Below are 21,291 nucleotides of genomic sequence, written 5' to 3'. Positions count from 1 at the left end.
CACAAAGGAGGTTAGGCATCCTTATATAAACTCTAAAAGGAAGGGTATGAATCTGATTGGTCCACTTGATATGGATGGTTCGACTGTTGATGATCCTGTTCGACTGTTGACGATGAGGCGCCAAAGGAAGTAAGCAAACCTTTAGCCATGATTATGACAGCGTACACCCAGTCCGTGGAGATGTGCAAATGTATTCCCAATTCACAAAGGGGTATCGAAGGGTGACACGAGTAATTACAGACCAGTTAGTTTAACTTCTGTTCCGGGTAAAATAATGGACTCACTGGTTAATGATGCATTGCAGGATCATCTAGACAAGACTGCAGCAATTATTCAGACACAGCATGGGTTTGTTAAGGAAAAGTCTTGTCTCACAAATTTGATTGGATATTATGATGTGGTTATAAAGGAACTGGAGGCAAAAAATAATTTTGATATCATACATTTGGATTTCAGGAAAACTTTAGACACTGTTGCGCATGTAAGACTACTGTACAAATTGGAGCAGAATGGTGTTAAGGGTAAGTTGCTACAATGGATAAAAGGATGGTTGAGTGGGAGAAGACGGAGGGTGGTAATGAATGAGTGCTGCTCTTCGTGGACTAATGTTATTAGTGGAGTCCCACAGGGTTCGGTATTGGGTCCACCGTAGTTTTCTATATTTATCAATGATATTGATGAAGGTATATCAGGCTTAGTGTCAAAGTTTGCAGATGATATAAAGGTTGGCAGGGTTGTTAATGACAGTGTGCTACTGCAACAGGATCTAGAAAATTTGAGCAGATGGGCTGAGAAATGGCAACTGAAGTTTAACCTTGACAAATATAAAGTACTGCATATGGGTAGAAGTAACCCCAGAGAAACGTACCAACTGTGTGGCACTACACACAGGTGATAGAAAAGGTGATAGAAAATGAAAAAGACCTGGGAGTAATTGTGCAGTCAGATATGAAGTTTTTTGAGCAATGCAGACAGGCTGCCAGGGCAGGTCATGGGGTTTTGTCAATGATACACAGAAATTTTGCTAGCAGGGAAAAGGAGGTGATTGTCCCTCTGTATAAGGCAATGGTCAGGCCACGCCTCAGTTTAGGAAGGATGTAGATTTGCTTGAGCGTGTACAGAGAAGGGCAACACGATTGGTGAGGGGAATGAAGGGATCCTCTTACCAAGAGAGGCTTAAGTTCTACAAATTGCAGCGGCTGGAGACTAGGCACCTGCGAGGTGATCTGATTGAGATGCATAAGGCCTTGAATGGGTTGAGCACGCTGAATTATGATGGAATTCTTCCACTTGTTCAGATTACGAACCTAAGCGGGCATAAATTGAAATTGAGGAAAGACAGATGTAGAATAGATGTACGGAAATTTGTCTTTAGCCATCGAGTGGTTAATTGCTGGAACAAACTTCCATCTGTCGTTGTGGAAGTTGATAGGTTAAATAAATTTAAGGAGGAACTGGAGAAACATTTAGAGGGAATTGTTTTGAAAAAAAATTTTTGGCTGATGCTGCATAAGCTCATACACTTGCTTTCTTGCATCACATGCTGCTACTACTACTACTACTACTACCTTAATGGTGGTCCTCCATTTTGCCATGGTTGCTTCTAGGAATTGTGTCTTTGTATTGTTCACTTTGTTGATCATCAGTGTCTGTATCAGCCAGCTATGGGGCAGAGTCGAAGGCCTTGCCGTAGTCGCGGTAGACCGTGTATAGGTTGCGGTGCTTCTTGTAGGCTTGTTCCATAACTGTGGCGTCAGTGGTCAGTTGCTCCTTGTATCTTTTGCTCATCTGCTTACATCCCTTTTGCTGCTCTGCCATGATGTTCTGGTTCTCCAAGTGGTCTGATATCTTCTTAGTTATGCAGTTACTCAGAATCTTGTACGTTATTCGGAGACAGTTGATTGGTCTCTACTTTGCCGGGTTTGTGGTGTCTTTATCGTCTGACTCAAGGAATCAGCTACCTTTGTTAGGTGATTCCTTGAGCGAGAGACTCTGGGATTGTGTGAAGGAGTGCTATTATCAGGGTGAACTGCCCTGCTAAATGCCTGTGTGCAACTGAACTTCTTCTACCAGTAGTTGTGGATGTTATCTATTCTTGTGGTTTGCCATTTGTGTAAGTTCCTGATTGATGTTGTTCTTCTTACATGCGAGTCTACCATTCTGTCATCTCTTGTTGTACGTCTTAGTTTTCTTCCTTTCAAGATCTATCCAGGGGACACGCCCGTTATGGCTAACCTCGTTGCTCCACAGGTTACCCGAGAACCCCTTGGTGCCTTCTGGTTGTGGGGTTCATTAGTTGCTTCTCCTCTTGTCCAATTTTCCTGTAGGCTCTCTAATTTTCATGAAATATCTTATTGTCTGTTTTCCACTGGGCACTCTACCTGAAACGGCGATGTCTGTTGCTGAGTGCCAGGAGTTTCTGCTTGAGGGTTCAAGGTATTTTTCGATCCTCTGATTATAGGTCTCATGTTTGCGGTGGATGTCTTTTTTGAGGATGGTCTTCATTTTTCTGATCACCTTCTTACTTCTGTTACCCCGTTGGTGCTGGGTCAGTTGGCCTGTCTTCACTGTTATCTCTTCTATCTTCTGCTGTAGCCTTCTTTCCCATGCTGGGGCTTCCTTGTCTTTGCCTTTTGCTTTATGTTGTGCTCTAATCTTATGTCAGGGCACATCTAATGATTCTGGTTAGGTAGGTAGTAGACGTCAGAGTGCCCGACACATGGATGCCTGGACCAGGGTATTCCAACAGAACATCGCCCAAAGCATGACACCCCCACCACTAGCTTGTTTTCATCCCAGGGTGCATCCAGGCGCCATCACTCAAGGTCCAGTTTCGATGCTCGCATGCCCATTGTAGGCGCTGTCGCTGGTGAACCGTGGTTAGCAGGGCACTCGGAGCGATCTGTAGCTACGCAACCCCATTTTCAGTACACATTACTCCCATCACCTGCGTTCCAATTATTGGCTAGTTGCGCCACAGTCGTCCTTCTGTTGCCACGTACCGTACGGGAGAGCGTTCGCTCACCTCGAGCATCGAAGCGCCGTGGTCGTCCAACACTTCACAGGTGGTTCGTGGGTTCCCCCTCCTCGGACCACTTTCGGTAGGTTACTAACAATGAACATCCCACCAGCAGTGCCGTTTCAGATATGCTCTGATGCAGTCAGTCATCTGGCAATTACAATTTGGCCTTTGTCAAACTCGCTTAAGATCGCTGCCTTTCCCATCTGAAGAACAAGAGTAACACTGATTAACGGAGCTCAGTATCAGGTGTTTTTTATACCATGTCCCGACCCGCGCACGCGCTGTAGTTCACCTGCAGTTGCTTCGATTTGCATAACGACTCGCTGGTCATAATGTTTTGGCTCGTCGGTGTATATACGATTTACAGTAGTGACTATTGTCCTCACAGTTCATGTGAGGGAGCAGCAAGAGCAGTGCCAGGCTCATTTTCCGTTATGTTCATTTGTTAATTCACAGGGATCTCCAAGTGGTGATGAAGGGTATGCTGTCTTTGAATGTGAAGAAAAAAGGCTTTTCCTTGTGCACACTGTCTGGTTCGACGTAGAGTATTACTTACTGGGAGCAACCGGGACAGTTTCACTTCCGTCTAGACGGTTGCGATTGGTTGTAACGCTTTGTCAAAGGATGGTGGCGCTATGTCTCCTGGGGTCACTAATCCCTGTTTTAGTTAATCGGCTTGGTGATTGGCAGATACAGCTGACAGTTCACGCTTTATGGGGTCCGTGGAGCCAAGTAGCCCACTTCTGTATCGTCGGTTGATAGCAAATTTCTGAAGGTCGGCATCGATGTCCTGGATTCGTTCAAGCATATGGTATGGTAGGAACGATCTGATAAGTGGAGGCATGAATGAAGAGTGCAAATAGTTGGGGGGGTGGCTCTGAGCTGGGCAAGTGGAATCCTCCAGCCACAGCGATCTCAGAATGAAGGAGACGTGATCACACCAGTCAACATCTTTTGCGGAGATGGGGAAAATCCCTGGTGCCGTCAGACAACTAACACTCAACATCTTTACCGTGATCACCAGTCTTTTTTCATCAATGAGAGAGGGCAACCTGGAGATTGCCAGGGCCTGGGCCATTTCAGTCGTATGAACATGGGGTGGTAACCTATGCTTGTAGGTTATCCATTTGAGGAACCAATATTCCACTGCCCAGATAGGTTTTCTGATCGTAGGTGCTGCTGACACCCAGATTTCAGCTGCATAAAGTATATAATGGTCCTGACATATTTTGTTGTGTAACCCTGTCTGAGACGTAATGCAGGTGTTTGGCTCTATGCATCTCACAGAGCGAAATCAGGTGCGCCGCACGACTGATGAGTTTGTTAATGTGCTGATTGAATCTCCGTTTTGTATCAGAGACAATCCCCGAATCTAAATGATATGGAACAACCAGGATGGAAACTCCACTGAAGTTGGGTGGGATGGTTGTTGTTACTTTCTTCAGGATGTAGAGCATGCACTTAGACTTTGCTGAGTTTATGTTAAGGCCGAATTGTTTAGCTTCGTTACTTCATGATGAATGTATTCATTTCATGCATTGGATTCTTTCTTCCTTCCTGGGTGTTCACTAGTGCAGTTGTGGCGGAAGCACTTCTTAATGATTGGGCTTGGTGGTCTTGCCTTTCAGTTGTAGTAGCCATGCAGGAGACAGCGCCAATGCGCCACTCTCGTGTGCGGAGACTGTCTCCGGCTTTTTGAATAGACCCTCTACCTAATGCCTGAAAATGTGTGACTTTATCCTGTGCCACACTCAATGCAGTACGTTCAATATTTCTTTTTCTCCTCTTCATCTGGCTGTGGAAGTGGACCTGCTTTGGCTTTTTGCATCTAGTGGTGGCTGATAGCTATAGGAGCGACACCAGATGGCGCTGCTCTCTGCCTTAGCCGTCACTTTGACCTTGGGGAGGTAAGTCCTATCAAGAGACTTTCGCGATTTTTTCTCCTACGGTTTTTTTTTCTTTTCTTTTTTTTTTTTTTTTGAGTTTTCCACGGTGGGATTGGAGCCCAGGTACATGATATTGGCGATCCGGCGTCGTTACGCCCATTCTATTATTATTATTATTATTATTATTATTATTATTGGGATATGTTTATTAAATGTATTGCATTGACTTGCCTGAATAACCGTGAGCTAGCATTGCTTAGGTATACATAGATAAAAACATTGGGTATACATAATACGATATAATAATTTATTCATCTCTATTTTATATTACACTTTTTTTTGGGAGATAACAACAAAAAGGGAGGGAGAATACATAAGCCAATGGCTTTTTATGACGTGTTCCCTTAAAAAATGATGAATATACAAATATACAATTGAAAAATATACAGTTCTGAAATTGTACAGGTTCTGAAATTCGATAGAAAAGACATAAATAAATTGGAGTTTTTTTGCACATTTCTTTACAGAATACTTCGTAAATCATCACTACTTATAATATCATTGTGAACATTTTTACAATTAAATGATGAGAGAAAAGAAAAATGATGAGATATATGCACAGAAATTTACAATCTATTTGCCAACTGCTTCCTTTAACATTCGTACATTATTTCCATATTGATATTGCTATATTGATATATGAATATGATATACCACTTACAGTTATGAAACCCTGTATATTCATATATTCAAAAATTAATTTAATATAATTAAAATTAGATGTGAGATTATTTACTATTTATTTACCTGAATTTTCTGGATACCTAAATTTATAAGACCTTACAAGATTCTTATTTAAAAGTTTTTAGAGCAGATTAATTATATACAATATTTTGGGCTACTTACTAATTTAAAGTTGAAATTAACACGTCAGTTGAATCCGTTCGTAAAAGTCACTATCAAGATTTAGTGAATGACAGCTTCCACCAGAACTTTTTTGATGAAAAACTGCCATGGTCACTAAGGCTGGTGGACTGACAGTTGCTTGATAACCACGTTCATATGCTGGAATCGTACGACCCGTCTTCCTGGACGACGCAGATGCAGAACAGCTTGAAACTCGTTCAAGCAGGAGTGTGCTGCCAATTTGGTAAATTAATATCTTTATTGCAGGCAGTGATTGGATACATGATTGCCTGATGCAATAATACTCACAACAGCGACAATGCTAGGGGTTTAACATGAAATAACTAATACAAGAAAAATTACATAAAACATATATTAGGACATAAAACGGATAATTACATATTTTACATATAAAATTAATATTAACATGTGAAATTTAAAACACATGAAAAGCGATGAAAAGACGATGGCAGTCACTCGGTTGAAGACGAAAGCTGTTCCCTGATGATGCGTCTTCTGTACGATTTGTTCTCTATGAACTTTTTGTAGTCCACATCTATCTCCTGGACGTTGTGGAGCATCTCCATGGGCAGGAATCTATCCCCTATCCTGAGCCTCCACGCCACAGACTGCAGAGAGGGGAGGGCTCTTAAGGGTTTCGGGGGGGATCCTCCAATTGCACATCTGCCAAAAATTTGTCGTATTGACTTCATCCGCAATCATTTTAATTGACACAAGCAAGCGGAGGCGAATATCCGTTTGGAGACTTTTCTGTAATTTAGAAGTTGGGTGAGTATGTGTGAGTGGTGGCAGATTATGCTTGAAGAGGACCCACCGAAGAAGCCAGTACTCATCAGATGCAATGGTAACAAGTGGCTCGCTCGAGAAGAATTTCAGTTAAGGGTTATCCCCAGAAATAACTTGCTAAATTTTATGAAGCCGACCTTTTTAACAAGTCGCTCAGATAATCCCCAAAAATTTAATATAAGAGGCTGTTGCGAGTTCTATCAAGTCTTCTTCAGCACATCACTGCCTTCGATACTACTTTTTTCTAACTCTTCAAGACACGGGAGTGAATAGAACAGAAGAAACATTTTATCAGGAAGAGGAACACGACAACATACCGTGAATGCAATTCTGAAGGAACATTTTAATGAGAGGTCATATCTAGTCAATATCCTTTACGAGGTCTTCGCCACCGCATCTTACCGGATCTGAATCCATGTGAATTGTTGCTGTGGGTGTTCCTCTCTACAGGAATACACTTCATTCCGCTTATTGTGATCGCAGATTATCATTTGTGTAATGTTATCACTTTTATGAAGTCCCGATCTGATATATACCAATACGTGGAATAGAAATCTTTTATTGTAATCAGCTCTTCGGTTTTTGTTATCGGTTTATTTTATTTTATTTTATTTTATTTTATTTATTTATTTTTTTTTTTGCCTTAATCATTTCCTCTGCACACGGTTCAAGCGTGTGCAGAGGAAATGATTAAGTAACATCTCAATTTTTTCTTGAACGCCAACACGCTGTGTCCAGTTACTGCTGTTGCTTCGTATTCGAAGTATTGTATCTGTACTCTTGCCAATCTGACTATTTTACGATACTTATTCAAGTCCTTGAAAAGTTAATTAAAAGGTTAATGCCCTACTGTTTTACGGCAGAGCAATAACCTTTTTCTAATTCTTCATCTGAATATTTATTTATTTGTTTTTAATGGTTTGCATGGATTTCCAGAAACAATAATTCTACATGATATGGAAGAACTTAAATTTGAGATCAAAAATGCTGTGCTCACGTGGGTAACGCAGTTTGTTTACTCACCGTCCTACGCACATTGGGTTGGAAAGCCTGAGTTCAAATCCGGTCAATGACGCAAGTAATTTTTATGGGTCTTTTTCATAATGTGGCTGAGTTAGTCGATCTCAGGCGAGGGTCGGATGGTTTTTTCTCCCGGAAACTTTAGTTTTTCGTCTAGTAAACAGCAAATAGACTACAGAACACATGCAATTTACGGACATAATAAGTACTCCTCAATATGAACCAAGTTGCTGATGTGTCTAAAACCCTACCACAAACAAACACCTAGTGCAGAGGGCATCTTTGAAGAAACACGAAATGCAGTTATGATGAACTTCAATGTATGACTACGAATGGCCTTGGTTGCGCAGAATCATATATTAAATATGGTTTATCTTGGATAATAAACTCTCTTGTTTCTTACATGTTTAATGCCACTAAAATCACCGCTACAAGCACAGTACATTAAAAAAAAAATTGGCATTAAAAGCTGTTGGATCTTTTCTCTATGTTACATTGTGTTAAGTTATTTCTGTATATTTTCTTTACAAGATTCTTGTAAAGCAGTGTTTGGTTTTTTTTAGATCGGGTTAAAGAAATGCGAGAACACGATGATTGGCGTTCCCGGACGGGTGAAAGGGGTTTCTGGTGGCGAGATGAAGAGACTGGCTTTTGCATCAGAGGTAAGGACTATTTTCTTCTTAGATCTGGTTACAAAAACCTTTCACACGAAATGAGTTCTGCCTCACACTAATGCAAACCTAAGAATAAATACAATTTAACGCAAACTAACAATAAATGAAAATTAACCAAACCTAACAAATAATATTCATACTACTGTGTTTAAAAGTTTTCAAGTGCCTTTGGACCACCCTCTGCTCAATTTCTGAATTAAAGAAAGAGATTTTTCTTTCCAAAATAATTTTCCAACCTGAAGCTCAAAATATTCGAAAACACAAATGTTTTCTGGTGTTTAGTTCGTTTTACCAACTCTCCTTAAATCGGTTTTATTTCCATGCCCTCTCCCAACCGAAAGTTGGGAAAGCCTAATGTGGTGGAGGTAGCAGCCTTTTGCCCTCAAACTAGAAATTACTTCATTGCGTCTATAATGACTGCAGCTAAATGACACGTTGTTACGGTTAATTGAAGTTTTTTTTGTTTTTTTTTGTTTTTTTTTGTTTTTGTGATTCGAACACTGAAGGATGAAATTGGCAGAATGACGATATGATCCTGTGGTGCATATTGTCATTACGGTCAAAAGTACTCTATTAACATCTACTGTTAATTTAGTATTAATATTAATGTTAGAAGCGGCAAATGAAGTAAGGAAGCAAGCTTATACAGCTTCAGCCAAAAAAGAAACACTATCCACTTATCTGACCATCCTCTCTAATAATTTGCCTAATTCTGACTGAAATTATTCAAAGTACCCACTTTCACAATTATCAATTACTTTCTTTACAAAGTTTTTCCCAGCAATGAATTACTCTCTGGCTAAAAGTAAATTTTGTGCATATACATTGTAACCATCCATTTTCAATTTAAATTTATGTCTTCTTATGTGTATTGTCCGAGAAAGGGGAAGAATGCCGTTCCCATATAATTTACTCAATCTATTTAAAGTCTTAAACACTTCAATCATGTCTATCCTCGCAGATTCCCTGTTTCCAGATTCTGCAATATTCTGTGATATTTGCAGAACTGAAGTATTTTGCTAAGGATATACTTTTCTGTCCCTTACTGATCTCGTTGCTCTTCTCTGCACCCATTCCAACAGATCCACATCCTTCGGCAAATGAGTCTTCCAGACCTGTATGCAGTAATCAAGATGCAGCCTGACCTTATACAATAGCATATTCATCTCCTTGTCCCCGCTGACAAAATTCCTGTATATCACTGATAAAACTCCATGGGTTATCCTGGCAGCCTGTTTGCACTGCCCAGAGAACTTCATGTCTGACTGCACAATTTCCACCAGGTCATTTTCATTTTCCGCTACCCCGAGTGTAGTACCACACAGTTGTTATGTACTCTAGAATTACTGCTACTCATATGCGGTACCTTGCATTTGTAAATGTTGAGCTTAAACTGCCACTTCTCAGCCAATCTACCTAATTTGTCTAGGTCTTGTTGTAGCATCATACCCTGATGTCTGTTATTAACCACCCTGCCAACTTTGACATAAGCTTGAAATCACTTCATCAATATAGTTAATAAATATGGAAAACAATGAAAGTTCCAGCACTAAATTCTGAGAGATTCTCCTAATGATATTAGTCCAATTAGAGCAGTGCCATTTGATAACCACTGTGTGCCTTCTGCCACTCCTTATATCCATAGCAGCAACTTGTCCTGAATGCCACACTGCTCCAATATTTAAGTATATGAAGTAAAAATATTTTTTGCATTCAGTTCCCTTTGTAACTAAGTGGTATTAGCCGATGAGAATGGTAAGACAAGATCTTCCCTTAAGGAATGGTATCGTGATTGTCTTATAACTGTACTCCTTTCAAGATGATCCTACATTATCTCTTTGATCACTCAACTTGGCGAATTATGGCCTTAGATGCCAATGCGCCATAAAACAACAAAGAACAACATCTTTGATCACTGACTCCATTATTTTCCTTAGAACAGAAGTCAAGCTTATAGGTCCGTAGTTATTTACTTTTCTTTGATCACTCTTTACGAATTGTGGATATATTTGCACATCTCCAATTCGTAGGACCTCCCCACGAATCTAAAGATGATCTCATAATTATGGCTCGATGTATACTTACCTCTTTTTCTACTCCTTCTAACATAATTAGATACATTCCATCAGATCCAGTTGGTTTATTTACTTTTGATATAAAAGGTTTCTCTTCCACTTTCTTCTCAGTTATCACAAATCATTCTTGTACTTCAATTTAACTGTATCTCATCCCCATAAAAACAGTCCCTCCTGTTAACAAGTACAGACCACGCGGAGAAAAATTCTAGTCCATGAGCCCTGGCATAGTCTATAAAGGACTAAATTGATTGATAATGCTCTCATCGTGTCTGGGTAGAACTGCAGACACTTTCAAATTTAAACCTAACTCGCGAATTTTTCCCAACGTGAAGTAAATCCTCAGGTTTCCTATTCTTAATATAAATCGTAACACTTACACAACAAATCATCTTTTCTGCCCATAAAAAGATAAATGCTCTACATGATCATTAAGTTTTTCCTCTTGGCAGATATGCTTTGGTCTTATTCCCCCTATCCTTATTGCACAATATATTTCTCGTTTCCCTGACGATAGAGTCGCCAACAATAGCTACTTCGTTATTGTCGCTGTGGGACCAGCTATTTCTGTCGTTGGGATTACTGTTGTATTGATTGATGCACGGTACAAGCTCTGGTGTTGAGGTGGGCAGCTGATAAGTGTAAATTGTAAAGTGTGTTCATGTCTAACGGCACCATAGCTTGATGGGTCTATATTTTAATTCCTTTCAAGGCTCGTTGTTCTTCAAACTCCCATAAGCGTGCTTATAAGAACGCTGAGGTTCGCGCTTAATTTTGTCATACTTTTTAGCAGCCGTTAAGATGGTTAAGCATGCTACAAGACAATTTCGAGCGATCAAAATGCTACTGAGTATTTAAAAATACAAAAGGTTGTTTTAGGGACCTTTTTTCTATAATAAAAAATGTCACACTAGGATCACCCGGAATGTTTATTACGTTCATGAATTGTGTGTGTTCTATGGTCGATTTGCTTGTTTTGCTAGACGAAACACTCGAGTTTGTGGGAAGGGGATTCACCTAGCTATCTACACCTGAGACCGACTAACTCAGCCACGGAATGAAAAAAAGCCCATAAAAGTTCCTCGCCTCGCGTCATTGACGGGATTCGTACCCGGACCTTTTCCATCCGGTGTGGGGAGGACGATGATGATCTATTGTGCTACCCGCGCGGACCCCTTTTTATACAATAGAGTTTTCATTTGTACCTGGTGTTGATAAAAGTTAATGTTATTAAGAAATGGATTCCCTTGCGGGCAGCACAGTTAGTTTAATCGCCCTTCCCCCGCACCGGGTAAAAATGAATTGAGTTCGACTACCGTCAATGACGCTAGGAATTTTTATGGACCTTTTTCATAACGCGGCTGAGTTAGTCGGTCTCAGGCGAGGATACCATGGTTTTCTCTCTCGGAAACTTGAGTTTTTCGTTCAGCAAATAGCACATCAACCACAGAGCACACACACACAGTTTGTAGATATATTATGTACAGCGTAATATGGCCTAAGCTCTGTTGATGCGGCTAAAACCCTGCAGCAAGCAACCAACCAAAGAAATGGATAACTGATTAATTAATTTGGACTCTAAATTTCATATACAAAGCTTCAAATTTAAGGCAATTTCCTTCTCATTATTAGACGAAACACCAATAAATGCTAAAATACTAGGTAGCCATAAGTAAGGAAACTACTTTGAATAATTGATATAAATATTAATGAGTTATTAGAAAAATTGTTTGTAATTTTTTATTGTTTAAAAATAATTTGAACATAGAAAAAGTACTATGATCCTTATAATGAAGCAGAGGGTTGAAATTGTAAAGTTTCATGCAAAATATGAAAATGCTGCAGAATATGCGCGCCAGTGCAAGAAGGTTTTTGGATATAAACCATCCACAAAGGCTATAAAGTAAATTGTGAGGAATTTTTGAAGTGGGAACAGTGTACAATCTACCAAAACCTGGGAGACCTATATCTCTAAGACATCTGCCAATTTGGAACTCTTAAGAGAGGATATCGGAAGAAGTCAAATAAAGGGAAGATTGGAACTTAAAAAAGAAAAACATGCATAAAGGAACTTAAATACGAAGTTTACCATTCCATGTTATCACAAAGTGTGAATGAGGACAACCCAGATGGAAGATTGGATTTGCCAAACGGTTTTTGGCCATGAATGTCACCGAACCAGATATCGTTGAAATTGTGTGAATAATGAAGCCGCATTTAAACAAAATAAAATTCTTAATTAAGCCATTGATTCTTTAACAAAGGTTTAAACACTCGTGGCTTGATAGCCTTGGCTCGAACATGAATAGGAGGTATTCTCGAACTCTTTTTCTTTGAGAGAACCACGACTTGAAAAAGCTATCTGAGACCGCTAAAAGACAAAATTATTTCATTTATTCAGTCCAAAATCAATTTTCAGCATTGCATTTTTATGCAGGATATCGGCTCACTGTGCAAAATTTGTTCGCGAATTCTTAGATGAAAAGTTCCCAGGGCGATGGATTGCATGGTGGGTTCCATTGAATAGTCATCGTGCTCCTTGGTTTTAACATCCTATGATTATCATTTAAGAATCCCCACAAAAAGTAAAATGTTTAGTAATAAGCAAGGTTTCAGTAAGTAGTTAAAGGATTTGACAACATTTTGGAAGAAATGTACCTTGCTGTATGTTCAAAAGGCTACATTTTTATGAGGAACAAAATGGCGATATAGTGAACAGATGTTATAATTTTTTTTAAGTTTATGTACACTCTTTCTGTTGTACTAGCATTAATTGAAATATTTATTTGAAATAGTGTTGTTATTCAATCAAACATGCTTCCTTACTTATGGACTAACGTGTATCTTGGAATATTGGGAGAACTGAGCGAGGGTGAATAGAGTAACTGTTCTTTCCTATAATTCAAAGTATACTAGAGAAGCGAGTCCCTAAGGACTGATTATACAAGATGAGCTATATGTCAGTTTACCAAAAAATAATTTGTACTATTTAAAACTTGAAGTCAGTACATGCCCATATTATTTTATTTTTATTATATTTACATGATATTGTTTATAACAATTTACTTCTCGGTAAAGTGACATATGGCCCATCCTGTATATTTTATATAGATCATATTATGTAGATAATTTTGCTGGAACTTCAGCACTTTAAAATTTTTTCAAGAGCAGTTAATTAATATTTTGTTAGATATGCTTGTATTTTACCGAACTTGTCTTTGAACAGGTGCTGACTAATCCTTCTCTGATGTTCTGCGATGAACCCACTTCCGGACTGGACTCCTTCATGGCCCAGAGTGTTGTTTCAGTTCTGAAAGATATGGCTGCAGCAGGAAGGACAATCATCTGCACAATACATCAACCATCATCTGAAGTTTTCGCAATGTTCGATCATATACTCTTGATGGCTGAGGGTAGAATAGCATTTCTAGGAAAAACTTCATGTGCTTTGCCTTTTTTCTCGAGGCAAGTATAAAATCTTTGGATAATGCTTGATTAAGTCTCCAAAAAATGAAGTTTTATAACTTTACAGAAAACCAAATTTGTGATAAATATTGAATAAAAGAATGAATCCGAAGAAGAAGTTAGATTTTCAACGATTCCTTCCACAACAGCAAAGGTTTTTCCAACTAGAGATCAGTTGGAAGCAGTTAATGAAAACAGAAATTGGATTGCATCCAATTTCCGATTTCAGCGAGCAACAAATACCGAATACCTTGGAGTTTTCTTTGGAATTTTTCGGTCAGATGTCAAGTGTTATTATTATTACTTAGTTTTATTTTAGCATTTTACTGTCTGAACGCAGTCGAGTATGTTTGCCAGAAATAAGAGCCACTATGGGGGTACTTCTTTCTTGGAGTCCTATCGTACCGCCACAATTATCATTTCATCGACTTTGGAGAATCAGTTTTAGCTCTGTTTATTTTTAGGTTAGTATCTTAGCATCTGTTCAAAGGTCTATTATTGGATGGAAATTACTTTACACCGCTAATAGCTAATTGTTTGAGGTCAGTCCGCAACTCTACGCTATAATACCACAGTGATGTTTTTGATAGTTTATCCCATCTCTCCATCCATTTTCTGAACACTTCAGAGAGTTATTGTTTGAGAAATGTAAAATTCTCATTTTTATTACACCTTTAAGTCTGGGGACAGAGAGAAAAAACACGTTTAAAAATCTGAATTAAAATCAGAGGAACTGTTTTTATGCTTAGCTCATGACATATTTCCTCAACAATTGAGGCTGTGCGTGCAATGTCTTGCATTGTCTTGATGCAGCAGACATCCAGACATTTCCAAATCAGTTTTTTTCTGGCTCAATTTCTGATTCGAATTCTTTAGAATTTTATTGTAATATTATCTACATACATAGTTCAACGTTTTCTACAGTATGAGTACACATAATGACTTTCGTATCGAAAATATGAAGATCATATCTTGCCAGCAGCGCTGGTGAATCATACCTTCTTTAGAGGTGGAGATGTGCTATACGTCCACTACAAACTTTTTTGGTTTAATTCATATCGTAGCGTTAGCTCCAAGATTCATCTCCGGTGAATATTCTGCTTAAAAATTATTTTTCTTAAAATTGGTAGGCGTTTTTGTGGCGAACACAGATATCAACTCTAACCTGTCTTTGTTCAGGAGCAAGGAATCAATGGATCAAAAAAGAAAAAAAAATCAAATTATTATTTTAGGGTTGCCAGTAATTGAATACATTAACCCGCATTTGTATCTGTAAATTGCGTGTGTTCTATGGTCGATTTGCCTGTTTTGCTGGACAAAAAAACCCCAGTTTCTTGGGATAAAAACCATGCTAACCTTGCTTGGGAGATAAACCTTGCTAACCTTGCTTGGGAAAAAAACCACGGAGTGAAAAAAGCCCATTACAGTTCCTTGCGTCATCGACGGGATTCGAACCCGGGCCTTTGCTGCCCGGTGTGGGGAGGACGGTGGCGACACCACTGTGCTACCCGCGCAGACGAATCAATGGACCAACGTGAACAAGCACGTGCCATGTCTAAATATTCTTTGAAAATGTTTCGTTTTGCGCCATTGTGGGTAGCACAGTTGGTAGAATCGCCGTCCTCCCAACGCTGGGTGGAAAAGACTTGAGTTCGAGGCCTGTCGATGACGTTAAGAATTTTTATCGTCCATTCTCGCAACGTGGTTTTTTCTCCCTGAAACTCAAGTTATTATTATTATTATTAATAATACCCATATGGTGCAAGGAAACCTGAGGCTTCTGCTGCACCAGGAAAAAAAAAGTTACCCTGAGAGAGAGAGAGAGAGAGAGAGAGAGTAAAAAGTAGGAGAGAATTACCAAGAAAGAGAAGAATGATGATATCGAGCTCAGGACCCTGAGTATGCCAAGCCCATACTCACCAGATGTGAGCCCCTGGGGTCCAGAAAACAGGAAATTTACAGACAGTATAAACAGAGCAATATGGCCTTGGTTGCTGATGCACCTGAAACCCTGCAACAACAACAACAGCTTTTTTTTGTGTGTGCTCCCATAACTAATACTCAAGGCCTTTGATACTTTTCCAAGAGTCATATCAGTTATTGATGATGACGAACGTCTTGGGACAAGGTCATGTTCTGTGCTGGTTCTTCCGTCTTCAAACCTGCTAGTGCCATTTAAATACAGTAAATCTAGGCCCAGTAGATTTCCCATAGGCTTTCTGCAAAGGTTCTAATGTTCCATTAGTGCAAGCAGTACTGATGAAAACATTAGAAAGAAATTTCACGTTTGCGAACAAGCAACAAGCTTGTTCATTATATTTTTGTGGATATGTTATCGTTGTTCGTGTTTAATTCTGATTTTCACAAATTATTATCGACCTGCAGAGATAAAAAATATATATTTGCTTATATGTTTAAATGTATATAATTTCATTAATAACCAATCTACATTTTGTTTAGTAAAATTAGTCTCTGTGTCTGAATCTTTTTTTTTTTTTTTTTTGATTGTCCCTCAATTAATCCATAATTGGCGAAGGTCCATTGTTGTTGTATAATGGGCTTTTCACTTTTCACAGGTTTGGAGTGGTCAGGATTCAAATTCCGCCATCTGGAGAAATTCTTAACAGCTTCTTCCGTCGGGGATGTCTTTAGCGGATTTCGGTAGTTCCGTAAAATTGTATTTATGTGCCGATTTACATGTTGTATTGGCTGAAGGAAACCAAAATAATTCAGAAAAACCCTTCGCGAAATATCCCATGAGGGACACGCGTGTTGGAAAACCTTCTAAACGATTGTTCTCACCTGCTGAACCTAGCAAATGAATCAATTTGCTAAGATTAATAAATTTTCCATGAAGTCTCGGAAAATATCTTCCAGCTGAGATAAAAGCCTACCGTTACTGATATTTTCACAAACTCGTGAAATATTTGAACAACTCTTTTTCTGTCGATGACCGAGTTCGGAAAACTACAGATGAAACCATATTTAAAATAGTAGATTCTACAAAGGATCCATCAATGGCGAGTCATTTGGAAGCTGACAAAAAAGATTCGGGATCTTCGAGGGAGTTTACTAATGTTCGCATACAGAATTTATTTGCTAGGTTCAGCACATAAGGACAGTTTGCGCGGGTAGCATAGTGGTATCGTCATCGTCCTCCCCACACCGGGTGGAAAAAGGCCCGGGTTCGAATCCCGTCGATGACGCGAGGAACTTTAATGGGCTTTTTTCACTCCGTGGCTGAGTTAGTCGGTATCAGGTGTAGATAGCAAGGTTATTTCCCCAGAAACTGGGGGTTTTCGTCCAGCAAACAGACAAATCGACCATAAAACACACGCAATTAACAGACATTAGACACAGCACGGCAGATGAATTTAATTATTCGGGTGGTCTAAATATAATAGTTTGGTTTTTTTAGCACATAAGGGCAATCGTTTAGACTGTTTTCCAGCAGTTGTATCCTTCTTGGACATTCGTTGAATTTTATCTTTCTCGTTCAAATAAACTTGTTAAATAAGCCCCTTTATTCAAGTAGTATAGAGTGTTTTCATATGAATATTTTCCACTAGTATTATTTTTAGTATGCAGTACCCTTATGCAATGTACGTGTGCTTCCCTGGTCGGCATAGCTGTACGCCATTGATAAGGCTTTTATTTTATTATTCTTTCTTGCCATACCAGTTGGCATTTTAACAGCGTAAACTTCCCAAGAGATTGGGCACTTGCCATGTTTCTGAAATAGGTGTGCCCCTGGAAGAGTTCATGAACGGTCTATCCTTTTGTTAAAACAGGTGTGTCTGCGCTGGTTGAGTTTTCTAACAATAAGTTCAGCTGTTCTTTTCTTTATTTTGCATCTATCACAGCTATCTCCTCCTGTTCACAGATAGAGCAAACTCAAGTTTGCTCTAGACGGGAGAAGGAGAGGTCCACATTGAGAAGCTAGCTTAGTTTTATTTTAGCCTGATGGAATCTCAATGTGGATTCCGAAACGTAGCCTATAGTGACTTTACTGAATTGTATTAGATGTTGGCATTTGTAAATATTTTTGCTTATTTCGATCATTTAGTCACGATATCCTAATTACATAAACGTGATGTATGTTTCTTTAATTTAATTTGGAATTAGCGTTAACAGCCCAGGTTATCCTTTCGCAAAGTACATTATTGATAACTTTATTTTTGAATAGTACTAGAATCGTTTCTTGTAGTTTTCTATAAATATCTAAAGTAAGAGAATTAAATTTGCGCTCGTATTATCCACTCTTATGATAATACAAATAGTAAAGCAAATACAAATCTGGAATCAAATAATAAATGATATTTTTTCCAAAATTTATGAGTTGGAAAAAGTTCTTACCAAAGAAACTTCTGCGTGGATCTTATTAATTGGGAGTTTGGCAAGGCCAAGTACAATATAATGTAGAGTGTGAATTCATCACACCTTACTTTTTTTCGATTGTTAACCAAATATTGCAAACAAATAAACTGCATATAAATTTTTACAGACGGTTTCTAGTTTTGCATATGTTTCTGATTTTTGGGCCAAACATTATTGATGACGAAATCACTTTAGTTATCTAATAGTTCACGGTTTAAAAAAAAATACAGAACTATACAAAATGTACACAACATCTGTATTTAATTCACGAACAGATTTTCTTGCTTTATATTTTCAGTCGAGGTTACAGTTGCCCACCAAATTTCAATCCTGCAGACTTTTTTATACAGACCTTAGCCATAGTTCCAGGAAAAGAAAAAGAATGTCGGCAGCATGTTGAAGTAAGTATCCTCTAAAAATATTCTTCGGAGGAAAGGTGAATCAACTATGTGTTGGTTTTCATTATGGCAGTATTTTGAGCAACGTGATCGAATGTAATTTCTTTCCTTTCGTAGGAGATCTGTGATGAGTTCCATAAATCTGAATATTGCAGCGGATTTCTAAAAGGAAAATTTATGGTTGAAGATAGTCTTTCTATGGTAAGAACAGAACCAATAACAGCAAAGCTTAATTGTTTTAATGCTTGGTTTTAGAATTTAAAAATTCATTGACGAATTATATTAAAGCTTTGAGCAAATACTGTATTTTCATTAATTCTCGTGTGAAAAACAATATCATAATCATATTTTATTATAACGCCCTGTGAAACTAGACCTCAGAAAGAAATCAAAAATTTATTTTGTTTTTGACATTCTTGCTAGTCTTCGACTCATGCTAAATTTTGTACTTTTTATGACTCAACTTATTTATGGAAAATTCTGTGCGTTTACGGGATCTCTGGTATGTCTTTGAGCCACTGAGTTATTTTTGTTGTTATTCTGCTCTTAAACAGAATGGAAGACGGGAGAAGTTTATAAGTCCACTTTAAATTAATAGGGCTAGGTCAATAAAAAGAAAACATTTGCCTTATGGCATATGAATAATTTTTTTATTGTAGGCATTACGGATGAGTCTGTAAATAAAATCTCAAGTAATTTTATAGATAAATTAAATTGTTAATGAAGAATAATTTGCAGGATATCCGTATAAATCAGTAAATCTGATATTTTTTAAAGGTTCCAGCAGACTAGAGCCGAATTTTAAATTTTAATAACTTTAAATTTTTTACACTGTCTGTTGGCAAGAAAAGATGGCAAGAAAAGTTGTCTTTGACTAGTTCTCAGTGAAGTTAAAAATATGTCCAGTAGCTAAGATTGCATTACGCGAATATTCATTTTTTTAATTATATAAATATCGGTCAAAAGTTTCACGAAAGAGCAATTCTTATTTATAAATTCTAATTATGCTGAAAATCATTTGCGTCCTTCTTTTGATGGATCACTTTTTATATATTTTAGGTCAAAGAAATGCAGCAAGCTCGATCTGTGTGAGTATTATATCATTATTTAACGGTAAGTTATTGTTAAGTTCAGTTTTGCAAGTGGACATTTTCGTGAACAATCTCATTTAATATTTTTATTTCTGAGATTTGTGGCCGGTGTTTAGCATTAGCATTAGTAGTGGCAAAATTACGCAAGAAAGTAAGTTTATACAGCAGCCAAAAAAAAAAAAAAAAAAAAAACAGCCACACTTCCCATTTCACTTATTCATTCCATCCAATAGTTTGTCTAGTTCTTCCTTGAATTTATTTAAGCTATCAACTTCCATAACAACAGATGGAAGTTTGTTGCGGCAATCAACCACTCTCTGGCTAAGGGCAAACTTCCGCACATCTATTCTGCAACCGTCCTTCTTCATTTTGAATTCGTCCCCTCGTGTGTGTAGTCTGAGGAAGAGGAAGAATCTCATCATCATGGAGCTTGCGTAATCCATTCAAAGCTTTAAACATCTCAACCAGATCATCTCCCAGGTGCCTAGTCTCCGATGCTTCAATTTGAAGACTTAAGCCATTTTTTTGGTAAGAGAACCCCTTTGTTTCCCTCACCAACCTCGTTTCCCTTCTCTGTACTCGTTCCAGAGCCCTACATCCTCTCAAAAATGAGGCCTCCAGACCTGTATGCAGTACTGAAGATGTGGCCATTGCCTTATACAATGGGATAATTATCTTATCCCTGCTAACAAAATTCCTGTATATCATTGACAAAAGCCCATGAGTTGACCTGTCAGCTCGTCTGTATTGCTCAGAGAACTTCATGTTCGACTGCACAATTACCCCCAAGTCTTTTTCATTTTCAACTACGCCGAGTTTATACTTTGGTACGTTATTCTGGGGTTACTGCTACCCATATGCAGTACTTTGCATTTGTCAATGTTAAATTTCAGTTGCCACTTCTCAGCCCATCTGCCCAACCTTTCTTGATCCTGTTGCAGTAGGGTACTGTCCTTACTGTCATTAACAACCCCACCAACCTTTGTATCGTCTGAACACTTGGACATTAAGCCTGATATACCTTCATCAACATCATTGCTAAATACAGAAAACAACAATGGGCCCAACACGGAACCCTGAGGGACTCCACTAATAACATTAGTCCACGAAGAGCAGTGTCCATTGATTACCACTCTTTGTCTTCTCCCACTCAACCATCCCTTTATCCATTGCAGCAACTTAATGTCCTTAATGCCATACTGTTCCAACTTGTACAGTAGTCTTCCATGTGCAACAGTGTCAAAAGCGTACCTGAAATCCAAGTATATGATATCAAATACTGTTAATTATTTTTTACATCCAGTTCCTTTATGACCACATCGCAGTATCTAATCAAATTGCTCAGACACGATTTCCCTCTTAATAAAACCATGCTCTGTCTGAAGTGTAATTGCAGCTTTGTCTAGATGATCCTGCATTACTTCTTTTGCCAGTGACTACACTATTTTCCTTGGAACAGAAGTTAAACTAATAGGTCGTAATTACCCATGTCATCCTTTGATCCTCTTTTGTGAATTGGTTTATGAGAAAATAAACTCTGATATTAATGAAATTTAGGTAATTTATCTAC

The 21,291-nt window shown here is 38.4% G+C and overlaps 1 protein-coding gene across 1 annotated transcript in view; it reads left to right on the top strand.

Annotated features, from left to right (window-relative positions):
* LOC150087168 (protein white-like) overlaps positions 1-21,291 on the top strand; it is a 138,154-nt gene that overhangs the window by 37,959 nt on the left and 78,904 nt on the right. Inside the window, exons 4-8 of the mRNA XM_090372389.1 lie at positions 8,205-8,303; positions 13,617-13,855; positions 18,531-18,633; positions 18,748-18,831; positions 19,690-19,718. Coding sequence (XP_090228515.1) covers positions 8,205-8,303; positions 13,617-13,855; positions 18,531-18,633; positions 18,748-18,831; positions 19,690-19,718 — 554 coding nt within the window. The remainder of the gene's footprint in view (positions 1-8,204; positions 8,304-13,616; positions 13,856-18,530; positions 18,634-18,747; positions 18,832-19,689; positions 19,719-21,291) is intronic.

The sequence above is a fragment of the Mastigoproctus giganteus genome, chromosome 4 (genome assembly GCF_048544385.1).
Source record: "Mastigoproctus giganteus isolate SK-2022 chromosome 4, ASM4854438v1, whole genome shotgun sequence".
In the NCBI taxonomy this organism is placed as follows: domain Eukaryota; kingdom Metazoa; phylum Arthropoda; class Arachnida; order Uropygi; family Thelyphonidae; genus Mastigoproctus; species Mastigoproctus giganteus.
Note: the sequence above shows the minus strand (reverse complement) of the source record. Positions and strands in the feature narration are given on the sequence as shown.